This window comes from Dioscorea cayenensis, chromosome 5 (assembly GCF_009730915.1).
Source record: "Dioscorea cayenensis subsp. rotundata cultivar TDr96_F1 chromosome 5, TDr96_F1_v2_PseudoChromosome.rev07_lg8_w22 25.fasta, whole genome shotgun sequence".
Lineage (NCBI taxonomy): Eukaryota > Viridiplantae > Streptophyta > Magnoliopsida > Dioscoreales > Dioscoreaceae > Dioscorea > Dioscorea cayenensis.
In genome coordinates, this window is record NC_052475.1 from 23,960,354 (window position 1) to 23,976,648 (window position 16,295).

The 16,295-nt window shown below is 35.6% G+C and overlaps 2 protein-coding genes across 3 annotated transcripts; both read left to right on the forward strand.

Annotated features, from left to right (window-relative positions):
* Positions 1 to 6,700: 6,700 nt before the first annotated feature.
* On the forward strand, positions 6,701 to 10,510 carry LOC120261097 (glutathionyl-hydroquinone reductase YqjG-like). Its single transcript, XM_039268785.1, has 6 exons — positions 6,701 to 6,833; positions 8,551 to 8,775; positions 8,861 to 9,037; positions 9,130 to 9,354; positions 9,440 to 9,568; positions 10,037 to 10,510. The coding sequence occupies exons 2-6, from the start codon at positions 8,563 to 8,565 to the stop codon at positions 10,265 to 10,267; spliced, it is 975 nt and encodes a 324-aa protein (XP_039124719.1). The 5' UTR covers positions 6,701 to 6,833; positions 8,551 to 8,562; the 3' UTR covers positions 10,268 to 10,510.
* LOC120261096 (glutathionyl-hydroquinone reductase YqjG-like) lies at positions 6,778 to 15,424 on the forward strand. 2 transcript variants are annotated; one of them, XM_039268784.1, is made up of 6 exons: positions 6,778 to 6,833; positions 13,546 to 13,770; positions 13,856 to 14,032; positions 14,123 to 14,347; positions 14,443 to 14,571; positions 15,034 to 15,424. In XM_039268784.1, exons 2-6 carry the CDS (start codon positions 13,558 to 13,560, stop codon positions 15,262 to 15,264), a joined length of 975 nt encoding a protein of 324 aa, XP_039124718.1. In that variant the 5' UTR covers positions 6,778 to 6,833; positions 13,546 to 13,557; the 3' UTR covers positions 15,265 to 15,424. The 2 variants fall into 2 exon arrangements, with proteins under 2 accessions (XP_039124718.1, XP_039124716.1); XM_039268782.1 differs by lacking the exon at positions 6,778 to 6,833 and adding an exon at positions 11,777 to 11,909.
* The last annotated feature ends 871 nt before the right edge of the window (positions 15,425 to 16,295 follow it).

Genomic DNA, 16,295 nt, shown 5'->3' on the forward strand with positions numbered 1-16,295 from the left:
TGACGATTGAGTTTTTTTCTAAGCAGTATCTAATGATTTGGATTTGCATCGCGGTGTATGGTCCAGTGGTGAGGGCCCGTAAAAGTGCTTTTTGGGAGGAATTGCGGGCGAGTGTGGGACCGCCCCCAGATGTCCCTTTAATTGTTTGTGGGGATTTTAATGCAATTTTTGCATTTAATGATAAAGTCTCTGGTACGCCTAATGTAGATGACATTTGTAGTGCAAATTCCTTCATGGTGGATCAGGGTTTCTGGGAACCGTCCTCATTGGGGAGAAGGTTCACTTGGACTAATGGTCAAGCTGTCCCGATTTCAGTAAAATTGGATCGTTTCCTTGTGAACAATGCTTGGGTTGTGTGGTTCCCTAAGCTTGTTCAGAAGAGTCTTCCTAGATTGAGATCGGATCATGTTCCAATTGGTCTTGAGGGGAGGGGTGCGAGCACTAGTCTACCCCGCGTCCATTTAGATTTGAATTGATTTGGACCACGTCCGAGGAGTTCCATAATCTTGTTTGTCATGGTGGTCGGCTTTTTCTCCTTCCGGATGTGGGGCCTTCATCATTAGTAAAAAGCTTTCCTTGCTTAGGGGAAAATTGAGGGAGTGTGCAAAATTTAGTTTTGGTTCGATTAAGCTTCGTAAGCTGGCCTTGTTGAATGAGCTGGATGAAGTGGACATTATCAAAGAATCTAAGGGATTGTCTCCCTCTGAGTTGAATCAGGAACACACTATCCTTGAGAACCTTGCTGTAATCAGAAATCAGGAGGAAATCTATTGGAAGCATCGTTCTCGATTGCAATGGCTTAAGGAGGGTGATGAAAACTCAAAGTTCTTTCATGCGGTGGCTAATGGGTCGTAAGAACATGAATTTTATTCCCTCCTTACAGGTCGATGGTTCCCTTTTGGATAAGCCTCGGGATTTAGGCAAGGCTTTTGCAGCTCACTTTAATAAGATTTTTGGTAGCAAGAGATCGACTAGTTTTCAGGTGGATCTTAGGAGATTATTTGCCTTCAAACCCCCTGTGGACCTCTCTCATCTTGAGAGCTCGTTTACAATGGAAAATCTGAAATTGGCAGTGTTTGAATTAGGGCGTGATAAGGCGTCGGGTCCGGATGGTTTTCCCCTGTTCTTTTTTAGAGAATTCTGGGACTTGACCAAGGATGATTTGTGGAAACTGTGTGAGGACTTCTTTGATGGGAAGGCTAATTTTGAAAGAATTAACTGGGCAAGTTTAACCCTCTTTCCTAAGGTGGACACTCCGGAGACTCTAGTGGATTTCCGTCCTATCAGCCTAATCAATTCAACCCTGAAAATTATTTCTAAAATGCTGGCCTCCCGTCTCGCTAAAGTCCTGAATCGGTTAGTTGAAAGTGAGCAATCCGCTTTCATGAAGGGTAGATGTATCCTTGATAATATTTCCACTGCGGAGGAATTGATTTTTAGTATGCACAAACGCCGTGCTGCTGGGCACATCCTAAAGGTCAACTTCGCCAAAGCGTTTGATACTGTGGATTGGGAGTTTCTGTGGGACTTGCTTCTGACAAGGGGGTTTGACAGTAGATGGGTAGGGTGGATCTAATATTTACTTACCTCGTCGAAGGCTTCGATTCTTATCAATGGATCCCCCAATGGTTACATTAGGTGCCAAAGGGGTCTGCGTCAAGGTGACCCGCTGTCCCCTTTGCTCTTTACCCTGGTGATGGATGTGCTCAACTCCATGTTTGTCCATGCCCTTAGCACCAAAGTGCTTGTGGGGGGTTCCTAGCTCTTGGAGAATTTGGTAGTAGGTGTAATCTTCATTATGCTGATGATCTGCTTGTTCTGACCATGGGGAGTCTTGAAGACCTTAGGGTGATTAAGCTGATGCTTTATTTTTTTGAGGGCTTAACTGGGTTGGAGACTAATTTTGATAAACCATGTCTGTTCTAGAGCAATTTGGGTGATCTTTCGGATAATGCTGCAGCTCGTACTCTTAATTGTGAGGTGAGGATGCTTCCCGTCACTTACCCAGGTATCCCCATTTTTGGGCGTAGACCGTGCAAGCTGGACTGGGAAGGGCTTATTCTTAAGATGATAAGACGTCTGTCGACTTGGAAGGCAAGCTACCTCTCTTTGGGGGGTAGACTTTCGCTAGTCAACTCTATGCTTATGGCTCTACCTACCTATTGGATGTCGTTGTTCAGATTGCCGTGTTGGGTAGACATGGGCACGGGTCGGTCTTTGGCCGACCAGTAACCGGCCCGGCCAACCCGTCGTGTCACGGGTCACCGGAGGGTGGCCCGGACACAGCCCGGGTACAGTGCCAAACCGGCGGGCCGGGCCAGAACCCGCCGGTTCACGGGCCGGCATGCCAGGTTTTTTATAAAAATTTAATATTTTAAATAAATTTATAAATTTATAAAGTTATTAATATAATTTTAAATATAAAACAAAATATCCAAAACAAATAATAACATACAAGTTGTTATGTGACTGATTTTATAGGCAGTTGTTATGCAATTTGTTTGAAATTAGTCGATGTGGGACTAAATTACAATAGTAAAAGACTTGTTTATTGATTCTAGTTTTTAGTATAGCATTTTTGTCAAAACAAAATTTACTGGTAGATTGGTTAGAGTAGTATATGATTGGTTTTAATAGTTTATGAAGTCTTGAGTTCAAATCATTGTGACCACAATTGTTGTTTTTTATTTGTTTTAAATCAAATCTAAATTTTAAAAACTATTTAGGATAATTTCAAATAAATCACAAAAATTAAAAACTTTTAGTATTAATTTATTTTTTTTAAATGCTTATTATTGAATATTTTGATAATGTTTTGAAAGATGATACTTGTTAGTATAGGATTAAATTTAAATATTTTCAAGAATCATAGATTTGATTAAAAGGGAACATGAGACGATGGAAATTGAAAAAAAACTTATTATATACGAAATTTAATTTTCTATAAAAAACAATTAAATATATAATTGAGAAATTAAAATAATAATGTTTATTTTTTTACCGTTATTTAACATTATGTTATGATAAATATTTTTTAACATAATTTAGTTTTCTTACATTAAAATATATTATTAACAAAATTTTATTAGTTATTTATTCATCAGGATTTTGGTGAATATTATAATTTTAAGTTAATAATATATCTAGAAATACATAAAATTTTAGAATTTTCACCCAAAAATATACAAAAATATGTATGAAAGATTATAGTTTTAAATTAACAATAAGGTTATACTATTACACATCAATGACATTATGTTTGTTTTTATATTTATTTTAAATAATATTAATAACGGAGATAAGTAATACATATAAAAACAATGGATTATAATGTTGAGTAACTCAAAAAAGGGTGAGTAATACCCTTTTTTTTATAATGGTTGCTACTAACAATTAAAGTAAATAATTTGACACAAAATGCAAAAATAATGGAATCTAAAAGGGTATATATAATTAAACAGAAAGTGAAAAACTAATTTTTTATTCTTTTTAAAGTATGTTTATATATTTTTCCTTTCTTTAATTAAACAAGGAAAAAGTTTGGGTTGGTGGATAAGGTGTTTGAGGGATGAAAAAGGTCATGGGTTCAAATTTTTGGTGCTTTGAATTTAAGTTTTTTTTAAAATAAAAAAAAGGACTCAACCCGCCGGGTTGCCGGGTTGGGACAGCCCCAACCCATAACCAGGCCGGGCCAAAAGACGGCCCGTGCCCCCCTCTAGTGTTGGGTGATCAAGCATATTGATAGAATAAGGAGGGATTTTCTCTGGTCAGGACCTGATATTGACATCCGGGCTGCAGGCTTGTCTGCTGGGGTAACTTGTGTCACCCCCGGGATCAAGAGGGGGTGGGGTATCCTTGATCTGGACAAATTCAATCAGGCCCTATCGGGAAGTGGTGGTGGAAATTCATGTTGACGCCTGACCGGTGTGGTACTGCCGTCATCCAGTTTAATTATGGTTGGTCTCGGTGGAACATGTTTCCTTAACACAATGGTCGCGTCTCGTATTTCTGGAATGGTGTTCTGAACTGTCTTCCAGCTTTCAGAGGTTGTATTCAGCACAGCGTCGAGACAGGGGGTGAAACTCTTTTTTGGAAGGATAACTGGCTGGATGGAAGCACTCCTAGGTATTTGTGGCCAGCTGATTTTGCGACCTGTCTTCACCTTGATGGGACTATCAGAGAGCTTGCTTATTTACTGGAGAGACCTCCCTTTAGTGATAATCTGATTCTGCGACATATAAGGGACTCAATAAGGGGTGCTAATGCTTCTCGTTTTGATCAGAAACGTTGGTGTCTTACTGCTAATGGGATCTTCTCAGTTAAATCCTTCTACAGCTTCATTATCGATGGTGGTTTGAGATGCCCGATTGCTAAGTTCTATTGGAGTAGTTGGTGTCCAAAGAAAATTAATCTTTTTAATTGGCTGGCGTGGAAGGATAAAATTCTCTCACAAGTTAACCTTGCTAAGCGTCGCTGCAACCGTTTGCCTACGGCAACATGTGTGTTATGCTATTCAGACTTGGAGTCTACCAATCACTTGTTTCTACAATGCACATTTGCTAGACAGTTGTGGGCCTTCTTTGGGAGATTGCTGGAGTTGCCTGGCCCTCCGGTGTCTTTGGCTTCGGTCTAGAGTAGTTGGAGACTTTCTTTAGTGCCTTCGCGTAGAGTTATGGGTGACCTAGTTGTTAAGGCAGTTGTGTGGAATATTTGGCTTGCGCGCAATGATTGCATTTTTAATGCTTCTAAGATTCATGTGCACTCTCTTTGTGTGAAGATTATTCATATGCTCTTATCCTGGTTCTCTGCAGCACTTGACAGTGTTAAGGAGAAGATAGAGGGATCTATGTCGATTGTGTGACGAAGCTTGGAGTTTCCTGTTGCTATTGCAGGAGAGACTTGGGAGGAGCCTTCCTCCGAGGCGTTTGTGGATCACAGTTCTAGCTAGTGGGCTTCTGTTGTGGTCTTAGTGGCCTTGTGGAGATGGTTTGTCTCCATTTTATTATTTTGTATCTTGTTTCTGGTGTTCCATAACTAGTGGGCTCTTTGTTGTATTTTATTGGGTTGTCTTTTTTTTTTAATAAATGTGGTTTATCCACTTAAAAAAACAAGAAAAGTGAAACAATAACAAATGACTGAGATTGCATGTTGAGAATATAATTGAGAATTTAATATGTTCGTGTGGTAATTAAGAGGGTATTGCGGCTATTGCCTTTTTTTTAATTGCGTTTATTTACCTTTAAAAAAATACTGTTAAAAAATCATTTTACAATAATCCATATTTTGGGATGATGGCTACTGTGGGATGACAGCTAATATAACTATACAAAATGGTGGCGGCTACTTTGATGAGGCATCTCATTCGACCACCTAACATCTGGTTTTTTTTTTTTTTTTGGTTTATATTTTTTTATGTTATTAAAAATAAAAATAAAATAAAATACGAAATAGTTGTTAAAATGATGAATAAACTAAATTTTAACTAAATAATTTTTAATTGTCACACCAATCTCCATCATAGTTGGAGTGATCCTGGCCAGGAGAAAGAGAAGTCAAAAATATTCTAAGAATGGAAACCCAAAATCCTCTTTATATTCTATAAAAATTATAAAAGTTATATAGATTAAAAAAAATATTATGTTATCTTCAATAAATTCCTTAAATGATAAGGATAATAGTTAAAAAGTAAACTTAATTATTTGTAATAAAAATTTAAATAAAATAATAAAATAATTTAAAATAAAACACATATTGATTATCTAAATATCATTTGGTTGTTTGATTTTTGCTATAAAATTTAACAAAAATCTAATAGTTGTTTAAATACATATTTTATTATTTTATATTTATTTTTTAATTTTTATTAGTAATTGAAAACATGTAATTTTTTATTTGCATTATTAAAACATATTTTTTATTCATAAATTATTAATAGGTGTAAGAGATCAACTATTGATTCAAACTACTGAAGGCAATCATCATGCATCTCTAAGTTTAAACTATTTTCCTTAAATTTGAAATTTTATCATCTAATTTAGTTTGATTCAGTTTTAAATGATTTCAATATTATGAGAGAGAGTAAAGCGTAACTTCAATTAATTAAATTAATTTGTGTAAAAATTAAATATTACATTTTTTTTATTTAATCCTCTAAAAATATTTGGTGATTTCACCCCTAGTCAGCCGGGTGAGTTGAGTAGGCGTGACCAATTGTGTTAAGAAAACTTGCGTGTAACCAAGTGTATTGAGTAGGCATGACTGAAAGCACAGAAAAAAACTTTTGTTACTTATGAGTGGGCTAGGCGAGCGTGACCAAGATCTTTGGCTAGCAATCTTTTAATCATCGATCGAAGGGAGATGATAATTGATTAAGCATGATCATAAAAGTCGAAGTTTTGGGATTGTCTATCTTTGTGTGTGTTGTTTTATTCGCCGGCACTTGACCTTAGTGACATTTGTGACAAAGTAAGGCTTGGCTAGCTACGGGTAAAAGCTGGCGTTACACCATTATAGTCTTTGGGGAGAAAATAAATACTATGTCATTGGTGACGGTAGCCTCCCATCGGTATGACTATGACATTAGGCATCATGGCTTCAAAGGAATAGGAAAGGGACTTATCAATAAAGTTATTTGCAAAACTAATATTTATCAGGGGTCCATCAGTAAAATTCAAGTACAAAATTCAACTGGCATGGCAGTGCTCCTGCATGTATATTCATAATTCATAAATAAAACTTTGGCAAAGCGAAGAGCTTGCAAAGCTCGGTTGCATGATCTTATCTCCATTGCCATAGGACCTTCGTCTTCCAAAGAACCTATCTCTTTCCACAAGGTTTTCCTCTTAGCCCACCCCCCTTTCTCAGATTTTTTTTTTCTTCATTTGATTTTGATGTCGATATGTCTAATTTATGAAAGAATTGGTTGTATGTTGCCTTGATGCATCAAGGGACTATAGTTTTTGCTTGGTTTACTACACTTGCTTTCTAAGATTAAGCGACATGTTTTTGTGAACGTGCACAAACCACCCCATCAAAAGGTAGTACTGGTATTTCATTTATTCTCCAATTGATTGGAGAGTTCTATCTGGGCTTGTCTACGTTCCTCAATATATATATATATATATATATATGCACAAGATCCTGTTTTGGTTAGTGATTGTTTGACTAAATAAAAAAAAACCAGTGTTCTGAATTTTGTTACAAGATGTGTTTCTCTGTTTTCTTTGTTTCCATTTAGGATGTTTCTGCAAAACAGTGTCTTTTTGAATCTTTGAAGGCTTTGGTATAGACTTCATGATGGATGTGCTAGCTAGGCATGGATAGGAAAATGGAGATGTAAAAAGATGTCATTTTGGTGATCAGTTTAAATTTAATTCATAGCCAACAGTGCAGGGATCCATGGTTGAAGATGTGCGCCAATTAAAATTTTTGAGTTAGATTGATACACTCATCACTATTTCTTTTCTTTAGAAAATGGAGAAGTGTTTCTCTGTTTTACTCTTTTATTCTCAAAATAGGATTGTGGAGAATATGAATGGTAGAATGTGTTCCCAAAAGCTCAAAATTGGGATTAGATGTGTGATTGCGATGCCTTAAGAGGGCTTTAGCTTTTCTAAGTTTGTATGTTCATTATAAGAGAAGCAGAGGATGTAATTCAGATTTGTTGGTAGGGATTAATGTTTGTTTATTCTTCTTCTTTCTAGCTGTTTGCTTGTACTTGTCTTCTTATCCTTCTTCTGGTTTTCATCCTAGAGTTCTGAGCAATTCCCTTCAAAACCAAGTTGTTATGGGTTCAATTGATCACTTTGGTTGAGCTTGGATTGATTAGTTTTGGAGATTGAGATCTATAGGACTTGTAGTTGTGAAAAAGATAATTCCTGATCCAAAAAATGCCATGTTAAAGTCATGGTTCATCTTAAAAAAATAGTCATGGTTGGCTGATGGAGATGGAGACGGAGATGGTGAGAAGTAGGAGAAGAGAAGTAGATGGTTAAGGCAAAGAAGAGAATGTATTGGACTAGAACAGATTATATCTGTAGTTTTTAGGCTAATTTTGGAGATATTTGTTTTCTAGGTCAACTTTGCAATATTTATTTCAATATCAAATTGTGTTAGGCATTTCTATTTCATTTCAAAGCAACAAATGAAATAAAGTAAAATTCTCTGTGAATTCTATCTCACTATTAGAAATTTATATTTGGTTAGGCTCTGTTTTATTTACCATTACATATTACTTTTCAATAGGAAGTAGAAACATATTTGTTTTTTAGAATAATGAATGGACTTCTTTCAAATTTGAGTTTAGCTCCCAATGCATTTCTTGTTCTGCTGTTGTAAGTTGTATAAAAATAGGATGTCATGTTCTAAAATTGTTCAAGGCTAAGTATTCATGATTAATCATTCAACATCCTATACTTCAAATGATGCAAATATGGGTAATGGTTTTGTTACAAGGTTTCTTGAAGGTTTATCTTTTATGTGTGTTGCTATTATGTTATCAAGGTGATAAATTGTCTTTTAACTGAAACTCTTAAATACTATAAAATCCAGCGTTCAGTTCACATGGCTCAATCAGCGTTGGAAGAGACTTCCGAGACTGGTGCATTTAATCGCACACCATCAACTTTTCGGAGTTTAATTTCAAGGGATAAGACATCTCCTTTTCCTGCAGAATCTGGTAGGTACCATCTATTTGTATCATATGCATGCCCGTGGGCATCCAGGTGTTTGGCATACTTAAAGCTCAAAGGGCTGGACAATGTAATCAGTTACACAGTGAGTCTCCTAAATGACTTTTGAAAGTTTTGAATTACTTCTCCTTTTTTAAACATATTCTGATGGTTATCTAACCTGTTTATAGGTTGTAAAACCAAAATGGGAAAGGATCAACGAAACTGATGAGCATTATGGATGGGTTTTTCCTGCTTTTAGCATGGAAGAACCAGGAGCCAAACCTGATAAGCTAAATGGAGTTACAAGTATCAGAGCACTTTATGAGTTTGCAAGCCCTAATTATACTGGAAAATATACTGTTCCAGTAAGTGTCAAAAGCATCCTATTATTCTGTCGCATGTCGTTTCAGTTTGTTTGGACATATTTGTGATACTTATTAATCAAATGCAATGGCAGGTTCTTTGGGATAAAAAGCTTAAAACGATTGTCAACAATGAAAGCTCGGAAATAACACGCATGATGAACACTGAGTTTAATGATATGGCAGAGATTGCTGATTTGGACTTATACCCTTCTCATTTGCAGCCTCTTATTGATGAAGTCAATGAATGGGTATATGATGGGATTAACAACGGTGTTTACAGGTGTGGATTTGCTAGTAAACAAGAGCCTTACGATGAGGTTGTGTTTGTTGCTATTGCAGTTCATCTTTAATAAACTATAAATTTACTCGTGCTATATGCTTTCATCTCATTTGCTAAAATAGGCAGTCACAAAATTATATGAAGCCTTGGACAAGTGTGAAGAGATACTTAGCAAGCAGCGGTACATTTGTGGGAATGTGTTGACTGAAGCTGATGTGCGCTTGTTTGTCACTCTTATAAGATTTGATGAGGTACGGTTCATTTCTTAAGTGAAGAATATATTCTTTTTGGTCCTGATGACTTTAATCACGTTTTGTAATGGTATTTTGAGCCCTTGTAACAATATGTAGTTTTTGTAATTGGAAGCAAAAACTTATTCAAATCTAAAAGTAGATGCAATTTCTGGTATTCAAATTAGAAGTGCCTTACTAATTGTAGTTTTACATTAAGCAAGTATATCCTAGAAATTAGTATTCAAATCAAATGTATCATATTTGATGCACTGCTTTTCCTTTGTTTAATTGCTGACAAAATAAAGCACAGCTGAAGTCAGAATTTGATAATAATTTTTCAGTCAATTTCCAGAATTGGCATTCAGAATTACTCCTCTTAACTATTTTGCTTTGACAGAACTCAATTTGCTGAGCCATTTTCCCTGCATAATTTTGTTAACAATGCATTAGTTGCTAACTCACCTCATTCTTTCATATTTCATGCAGGTTTATGTTGTTCATTTCAAATGCAACAAGAAGCTGATACGTGAGTATCCAAATCTGTTCAACTACACCAAAGACATATACCAAACCAATGGCATGAGCAGCACCGTTAACATGGAACACATTAAGAAGGGCTACGGAAGCCACCCATCCATCAATCCATTAGGCATTGTTCCAATTGGTCCCAACATTGATTTCTCTGCTGCTCATGACAGAGCTCGCTTTGCCCCTTAAAAAAACACCCAATGAGTGTTCATGCCCACCTTTCCATATTTTTATCAACTTATGAATGTGTTTTCTTTCCTATGTGCTCAATTGTCTCATGTGGAGAAGAACAACATCAGCTGTTTTTGAATGCTTGCTTCTGTATGCTAAACTAAAACATGTTTGTACCCCATCTTGAGAAGCATAATTTGGACCCAATATTTATTCTCCATATTAAGGACTGAAAGAACATTCTTGGCCTAGTTAATATTATTATTATTGGTGGAGGATGGTGGAGATGATGGTTGAGTTTGAAGGAATAAGTTATATATTATGCACCATGTATTATGACAATGAAGTGGTTTGATTAGATATAATTAAATATTTTGAAATTTTTCTTCAAGGAGAAATATAATTATAAAAAAAACAATGAGAAAATGAGAAGGATCATTCACAGAAAATGATATGGTGAATGATCCTCATGGGCTCTAACTCTGTCTCGACGATGACTGACACGGCTTTCGATTTCGCTTTTTCACTTTCTTTTTACAGCTCCTCTATTTTTACTCATCTGCTAGGGATAACCTGTTACTTTTTCCCTCTATTTGTTCTAGCTTTGTTATTTTTCACTCGACTTTATTTTCCCGCTTTCTTTCTTCATTAATAAATTGTCGTTTATCCACTTTTATTCATGATATGGTAGTGCCACTATTTTTTTCATTTGCTCGCATGACACTCTGCATCCCCTCCACCCCCTCCACCCCCTCATCGATCTCCTCACAACACAACATCATCATCTCCATCACTAACACATACATTAACTCAATAAATCATTCTTTTTGGCCAAATAAAATAAATAAAAGCTTTCAAACAAGACCTACTAACCATGGAAAACTCAATAGACTTTGATCACCTATCTCCACGGAACTAATTGATCATCACCAACACTCAGGCAAGGCTCCAACCCTCCCCTGATCATTATCATCTCAGTCTCCAGTCTTCATCATGGTGGGTCTTCAGAACCCTACCTGTCATTTTATAAAGGGTTTGTGATTGGGAGTGGTAAACCAACCGTGTAAATTAAGTCATAACATTAAGATTATCATTTCATTAAAAATCCAAAGAGATAGTTAATTTTTCACATTTGAGCATTAACACTTACCAAAACAGAAAGAAGCATTGTATTGTTTGAGAAATGAGAATTGATCAAGTGTGATCATAAAAGTCTAAGTTTTGGGCCTACCTATCTTTGTATGTGTGATCATAAAAGTCTAAGTTGACATTTGTGATAAGGTGAGGCTTGGCTAGTAACGGGTAAAGACTGGCGTTGCACCATTATAGTCTTCCGGGGAAAAAATTAACTTAGTCATTGGTGACAGTAACCTCCCATCGGTATGACTCTGACATTAGTGATCATGGTTCCTAAGGAAAGGGACTTATCAATAAAGTTATTTGCAAAATTGGTATTTGTCAGGGGCCCATCAATAAAATTCCAAGTACAAAATTCAGACGGCATGACGCTGCTTCCTGTATGCAAATTCATAATTCATAAATAAAGCTTTGGCAAAGCGAAGAGCTTGCAAAGCTCGGTTGCATGATCAAATCGCCATCATTCTCCTTTCTCCATTGCCATAGGACCTTTGTCTTCCAAAGATCCTTCTATTTCCACAAGGTTTCCTCTTATTCCCCCTTTCTCAGGATTTTATTTTATTTTTTTTTTTTTTTGATGCCGATATATCTAATTTATGAAAGAATTGTTTGTATGTTGGCTTGATGCATCAAGGAACTATAGTTTTTGCTTGGTTTACTACACTTGCTTTTTAAGATTAAGCGACATGTTTTTGTGAACATGCACAAGCCACACCATCAACAGGAGTACTGGTATTTCATTTATTCTCCAATTGGTTGGAGAGTTCTATCTGGGCTTGTCTACATTTCTCATTATATATATGCACAAGATCCACTTTTGGTTAGTGATTGGTTTGGCATAAAAAAAAAACCAGTGTTCTGAATTTTGTTACAAGATGTATTTCTCTGTTTCCTTTTAGGATGTTTCCGCAAAGCTGTGTCTTTGTTAATCTTTGAAGGCTTTGGTACTAGATTCCATTATGGAGGTACTAGCTAGGCATGGATAGGAAAATGGAGATGTAAAAAGATGTCATTTTGGTGATCAGTTTAAATTTAATTCATAGCCAACAGTGCAGGGATCCATGGTTGAGGATGTGCGCCAATTAAAATTTTTGAGTTAGATTGATACACTCATCACTATTTCTTTTCTTTTGAAAATGGAGAAGTGTTTCTCTGTTTTACCCTTTTATTCTCAAAATAGGATTGTGAAGAATATGAATGGCAGAATGTGTTCCCAAAAGCTCAAAATTGGGATTAGATGTGTGATTGCGATGGTTTAAGTGGGCTTTAGCTTTTCTAAGTTTGTATGTTCATTATAAGAGAATCAGAGGATGTAATTCAGATTTGTTGTTAGGGATTAATGTTTACTTGTCTTCTTATCCTTCTTCTGGTTTTCATCCTAGAGTTCTGAGCAATTGCCTTCAAAACCAAGTTGTTATGGGCTCAATTGATCACTTTGGTTGAGCTTGGATTGATTAGTTTTGGAGATTGAGATCTATAGGACTTGTAGTTGTGAAAAAGATAATTCCTGATCCAAAAAATGTCATGTTAAAGTCATGGTTCATCTTTAAAAAATAGTCATGGTTGGCTGATGGAGATGGAGACGGAGATGGTGAGAAGTAGGAGAAGAGAAGTAAAAGGTTGAGTTGAAGAAGAGAATGTATTGGACTAGAATAGATTATATCTGTAGTTTTTAGGCTAACCTTGGATATATTTGTTTTCTAGGTCAACTTTGCAATATTTATTTCAATATCAGATTGTGTTAGGCATTTCAAAGAAACTAATGAAATAAAGAAAAATTCTGTGAATGCTATCTCACTATTAGAAATTTATATTTGGTTGGGCTCTGTTTTATCTACCATGACATATTACTTTTCAATAGGAACATATTCGTTTTTTAGAATAATGAAAGGGCTTCTTTCAAATTTGGGTGTAGCTCCCAATGCATTTCTTGTTCTGCTGTTGTAAGTCGTATAAAAATAGGATGTCGTGTTCTAAAATTGTTCAAGGCGAAGTATTCATGATTAATCATTCAACATGCTATACTTCAAATGATGCAAATATGGGTAATGGTTTTGTTACAATGTTTCTTGAAGCTTTTTCTTTTATGTGTGTTGCTATTATGTAATCAAGGTGATAAATTGTTTTTAACTGAAACTCTTAAATACTATAAAATCCAGCGTTCAGTTCACATGGCTCAATCAGCATTGGAAGAGACTTCCGAGTCTGGTTCATTCAAACGCACACCATCAACTTTTCGGAGTTTAATTTCAAAGGATAGGACATCTCCTTTTCCTGCAGAATCTGGTAGGTATCATCTATATGTATCATACGCATGCCCGTGGGCATCCAGGTGTTTGGCATACTTAAAGCTCAAAGGGCTGGACAATGTAATCAGTTACACAGTGAGTCTCCTAACAGACTTTCGAACGTTTTGAATTACTTCTCCTTTTTTAAACATATTCTCATGATTATCCAATCTGTTTATAGGCTGTAAAACCAAAATGGGGAAGGACCAAGGAAACTGATGAGCATTATGGATGGGTTTTTCCTGCTTCTAGCATGGAAGAACCAGGAGCCGAACCTGATAAGCTAAATGGAGTTACAAGTATCAGAGCACTTTATGAGTTTGCAAGCCCTAATTATTCTGGAAAATATACTGTTCCAGTAAGTGTCAAAAGCATCCTATTATTCTATCGCTTGTCCTTTCAGTTTGTTTGGACATATTTGAGACCTTTTAATCAAATGCAATGGCAGGTTCTGTGGGATAAAAAGCTTAAAACAATTGTCAACAATGAAAGCTCGGATATAATACGCATGATGAATACCGAGTTTAATGATATGGCAGAGAATGCTGATTTGGATTTATACCCTACTCATTTGCAGCCTCTTATTGATGAGGTCAATGAATGGGTATATGATTGGATTAACAATGGTGTTTACAGGTGTGGATTCACTAAGAAACAAGAGCCTTACGATGAGGTCGTGTTTGTTGCTATTGCTGTTCATCTTTAATAAACTATAAATTTTCTCATGCTATAATTATTTGGTTGCTTTCATCTCATCGGTTAAAACAGGCAGTCACAAAGTTATTTGAAGCCCTTGACAAGTGTGAAGAGATACTTAGCAAGCAGCGGTACATTTGTGGGAATGTGTTGACTGAAGCTGATGTGCGCTTGTTCGTCACTCTCATAAGGTTTGATGAGGTAATCATTTCTTAAGTGAAGAATATATTCTTTTTGGTCCTGATGACTTTAATCACGTTTTGTAATGGTATTTTGATCCCTTGTAACAATATTTAGTTTTTGTAACTGGAAGCAAAAACTTATTCAAATCTAAAAGCTGATGCAATTTCTAGCATTCAAATTAGAAGAGCCTTATTAATTGTAGTTTTACATTAAGCAAGTATATCCTTGAAATTAGTATTCAAATCAAATGTAGCTTATTTGATGCTCTGCTTTTTCTTTGTTTAATTGCCGACAATAAAGCACGGCCGAAGTCAAAATTTGATAATAACCTTCAGGCAATTTCCGGAATTGGCATTCAAAATTAATCCTCTTGACTATTTTGCTTTGATAGAACTCAATGTACTTAGCCAGTTTCCCTGCATAATTTTGTTAACAATGCTTTAGTTGCTAACTCACCGCATTCTTTCATATTTCATGCAGGTTTATTTTGTTCATTTCAAGTGCAACAAGAAGCTGATACAAGAGTATCCAAATCTGTTCAACTACACCAAAGACATATACCAAATCAATGGTATGAGCAGCACTGTTAACAAGGAACACATTAAGAAGAGCTACTACAGCCAGCTATTCATCAATCCATTCGGCATTGTTCCAATTGGTCCCAACATTGATTTCTCTGCTGCTCATGACAGAGCTCGCTTTGGCCCTTAAAAAAAACACCCAATGAGTGCTCCTGCCCACCTTCCCATATTTTTATCAACTTATGAATGTGTTTTCTTTCCAATGTGCTCAATTGTCTCATGTGGAGAAGAACAGCATCCTCTGTTGAATGCTTGCTTCTGTATACTAAACTAAACATGTTTGTCCCCCATCTTCTCTCTCTCTCTCTCTCTTCTATTATTATTATTTTTTTTTTTGTTAAAAGTTGATAAATCACGTGCATTAGAAACTCTCTCTAATTATATTTATAAAATAATTATGTGAGTTTGTATCCAGATTCAAGACTTCATTGAAAACATTTTTATTCCTGTAATGGTATGCAAATGTGACTGATGAAGTGAGGGTGAGACCGCCATTACATGAAATTACATGGTTTTGTCTGTTTGATTTAAACCTTTAACATGAAAAGGAAACTGGAGAGACCCAGAATTCCCACCGACACTACTTTAAGATTGTTGGAAAACAATCGATTATAGCTATGTGGGATATTAATAATTAGAAAATTATAAATAAAACAAAAGTTTATATTAAAAGTGAGAGGACTTAATTTAAAAGATGAGAGACAAAATTGAGGCATGTGTATTACACAGATTTGCTCGGGTTAAAACTAGCGTCTACTTTATAAGATACAACGGTCTTCAGTTGCAAGGTAGCACCACTTTATAACTTTGACGAACTGAATTATGTAAGTTTTATCACATGGAATTTAGAGATTAGCTATTCTGCGAGAGCGATGGTAAAAAGAAAAAAGTGTGTTGTCCTTCCAAAAATTTGTGGAAAGAAGCATGTACATAACTTTTGAGACTAATCCTCAAAATTACAAACTTAATGTGACTAACTATTAAACTTCCAAACATAAATTTTGGAGTTTCAATAGTTATAAAACTTATGATTTTAGAATTCAAAAGGTTTGAAATTTTTTAATTATAGAATTAAATTCTATGAAAGTTGAAAAATTATTCAAATTCCAAAATTAATTGGAATTTAAAAACCAAAGTCTTTTCAACTTCTACACACCTATT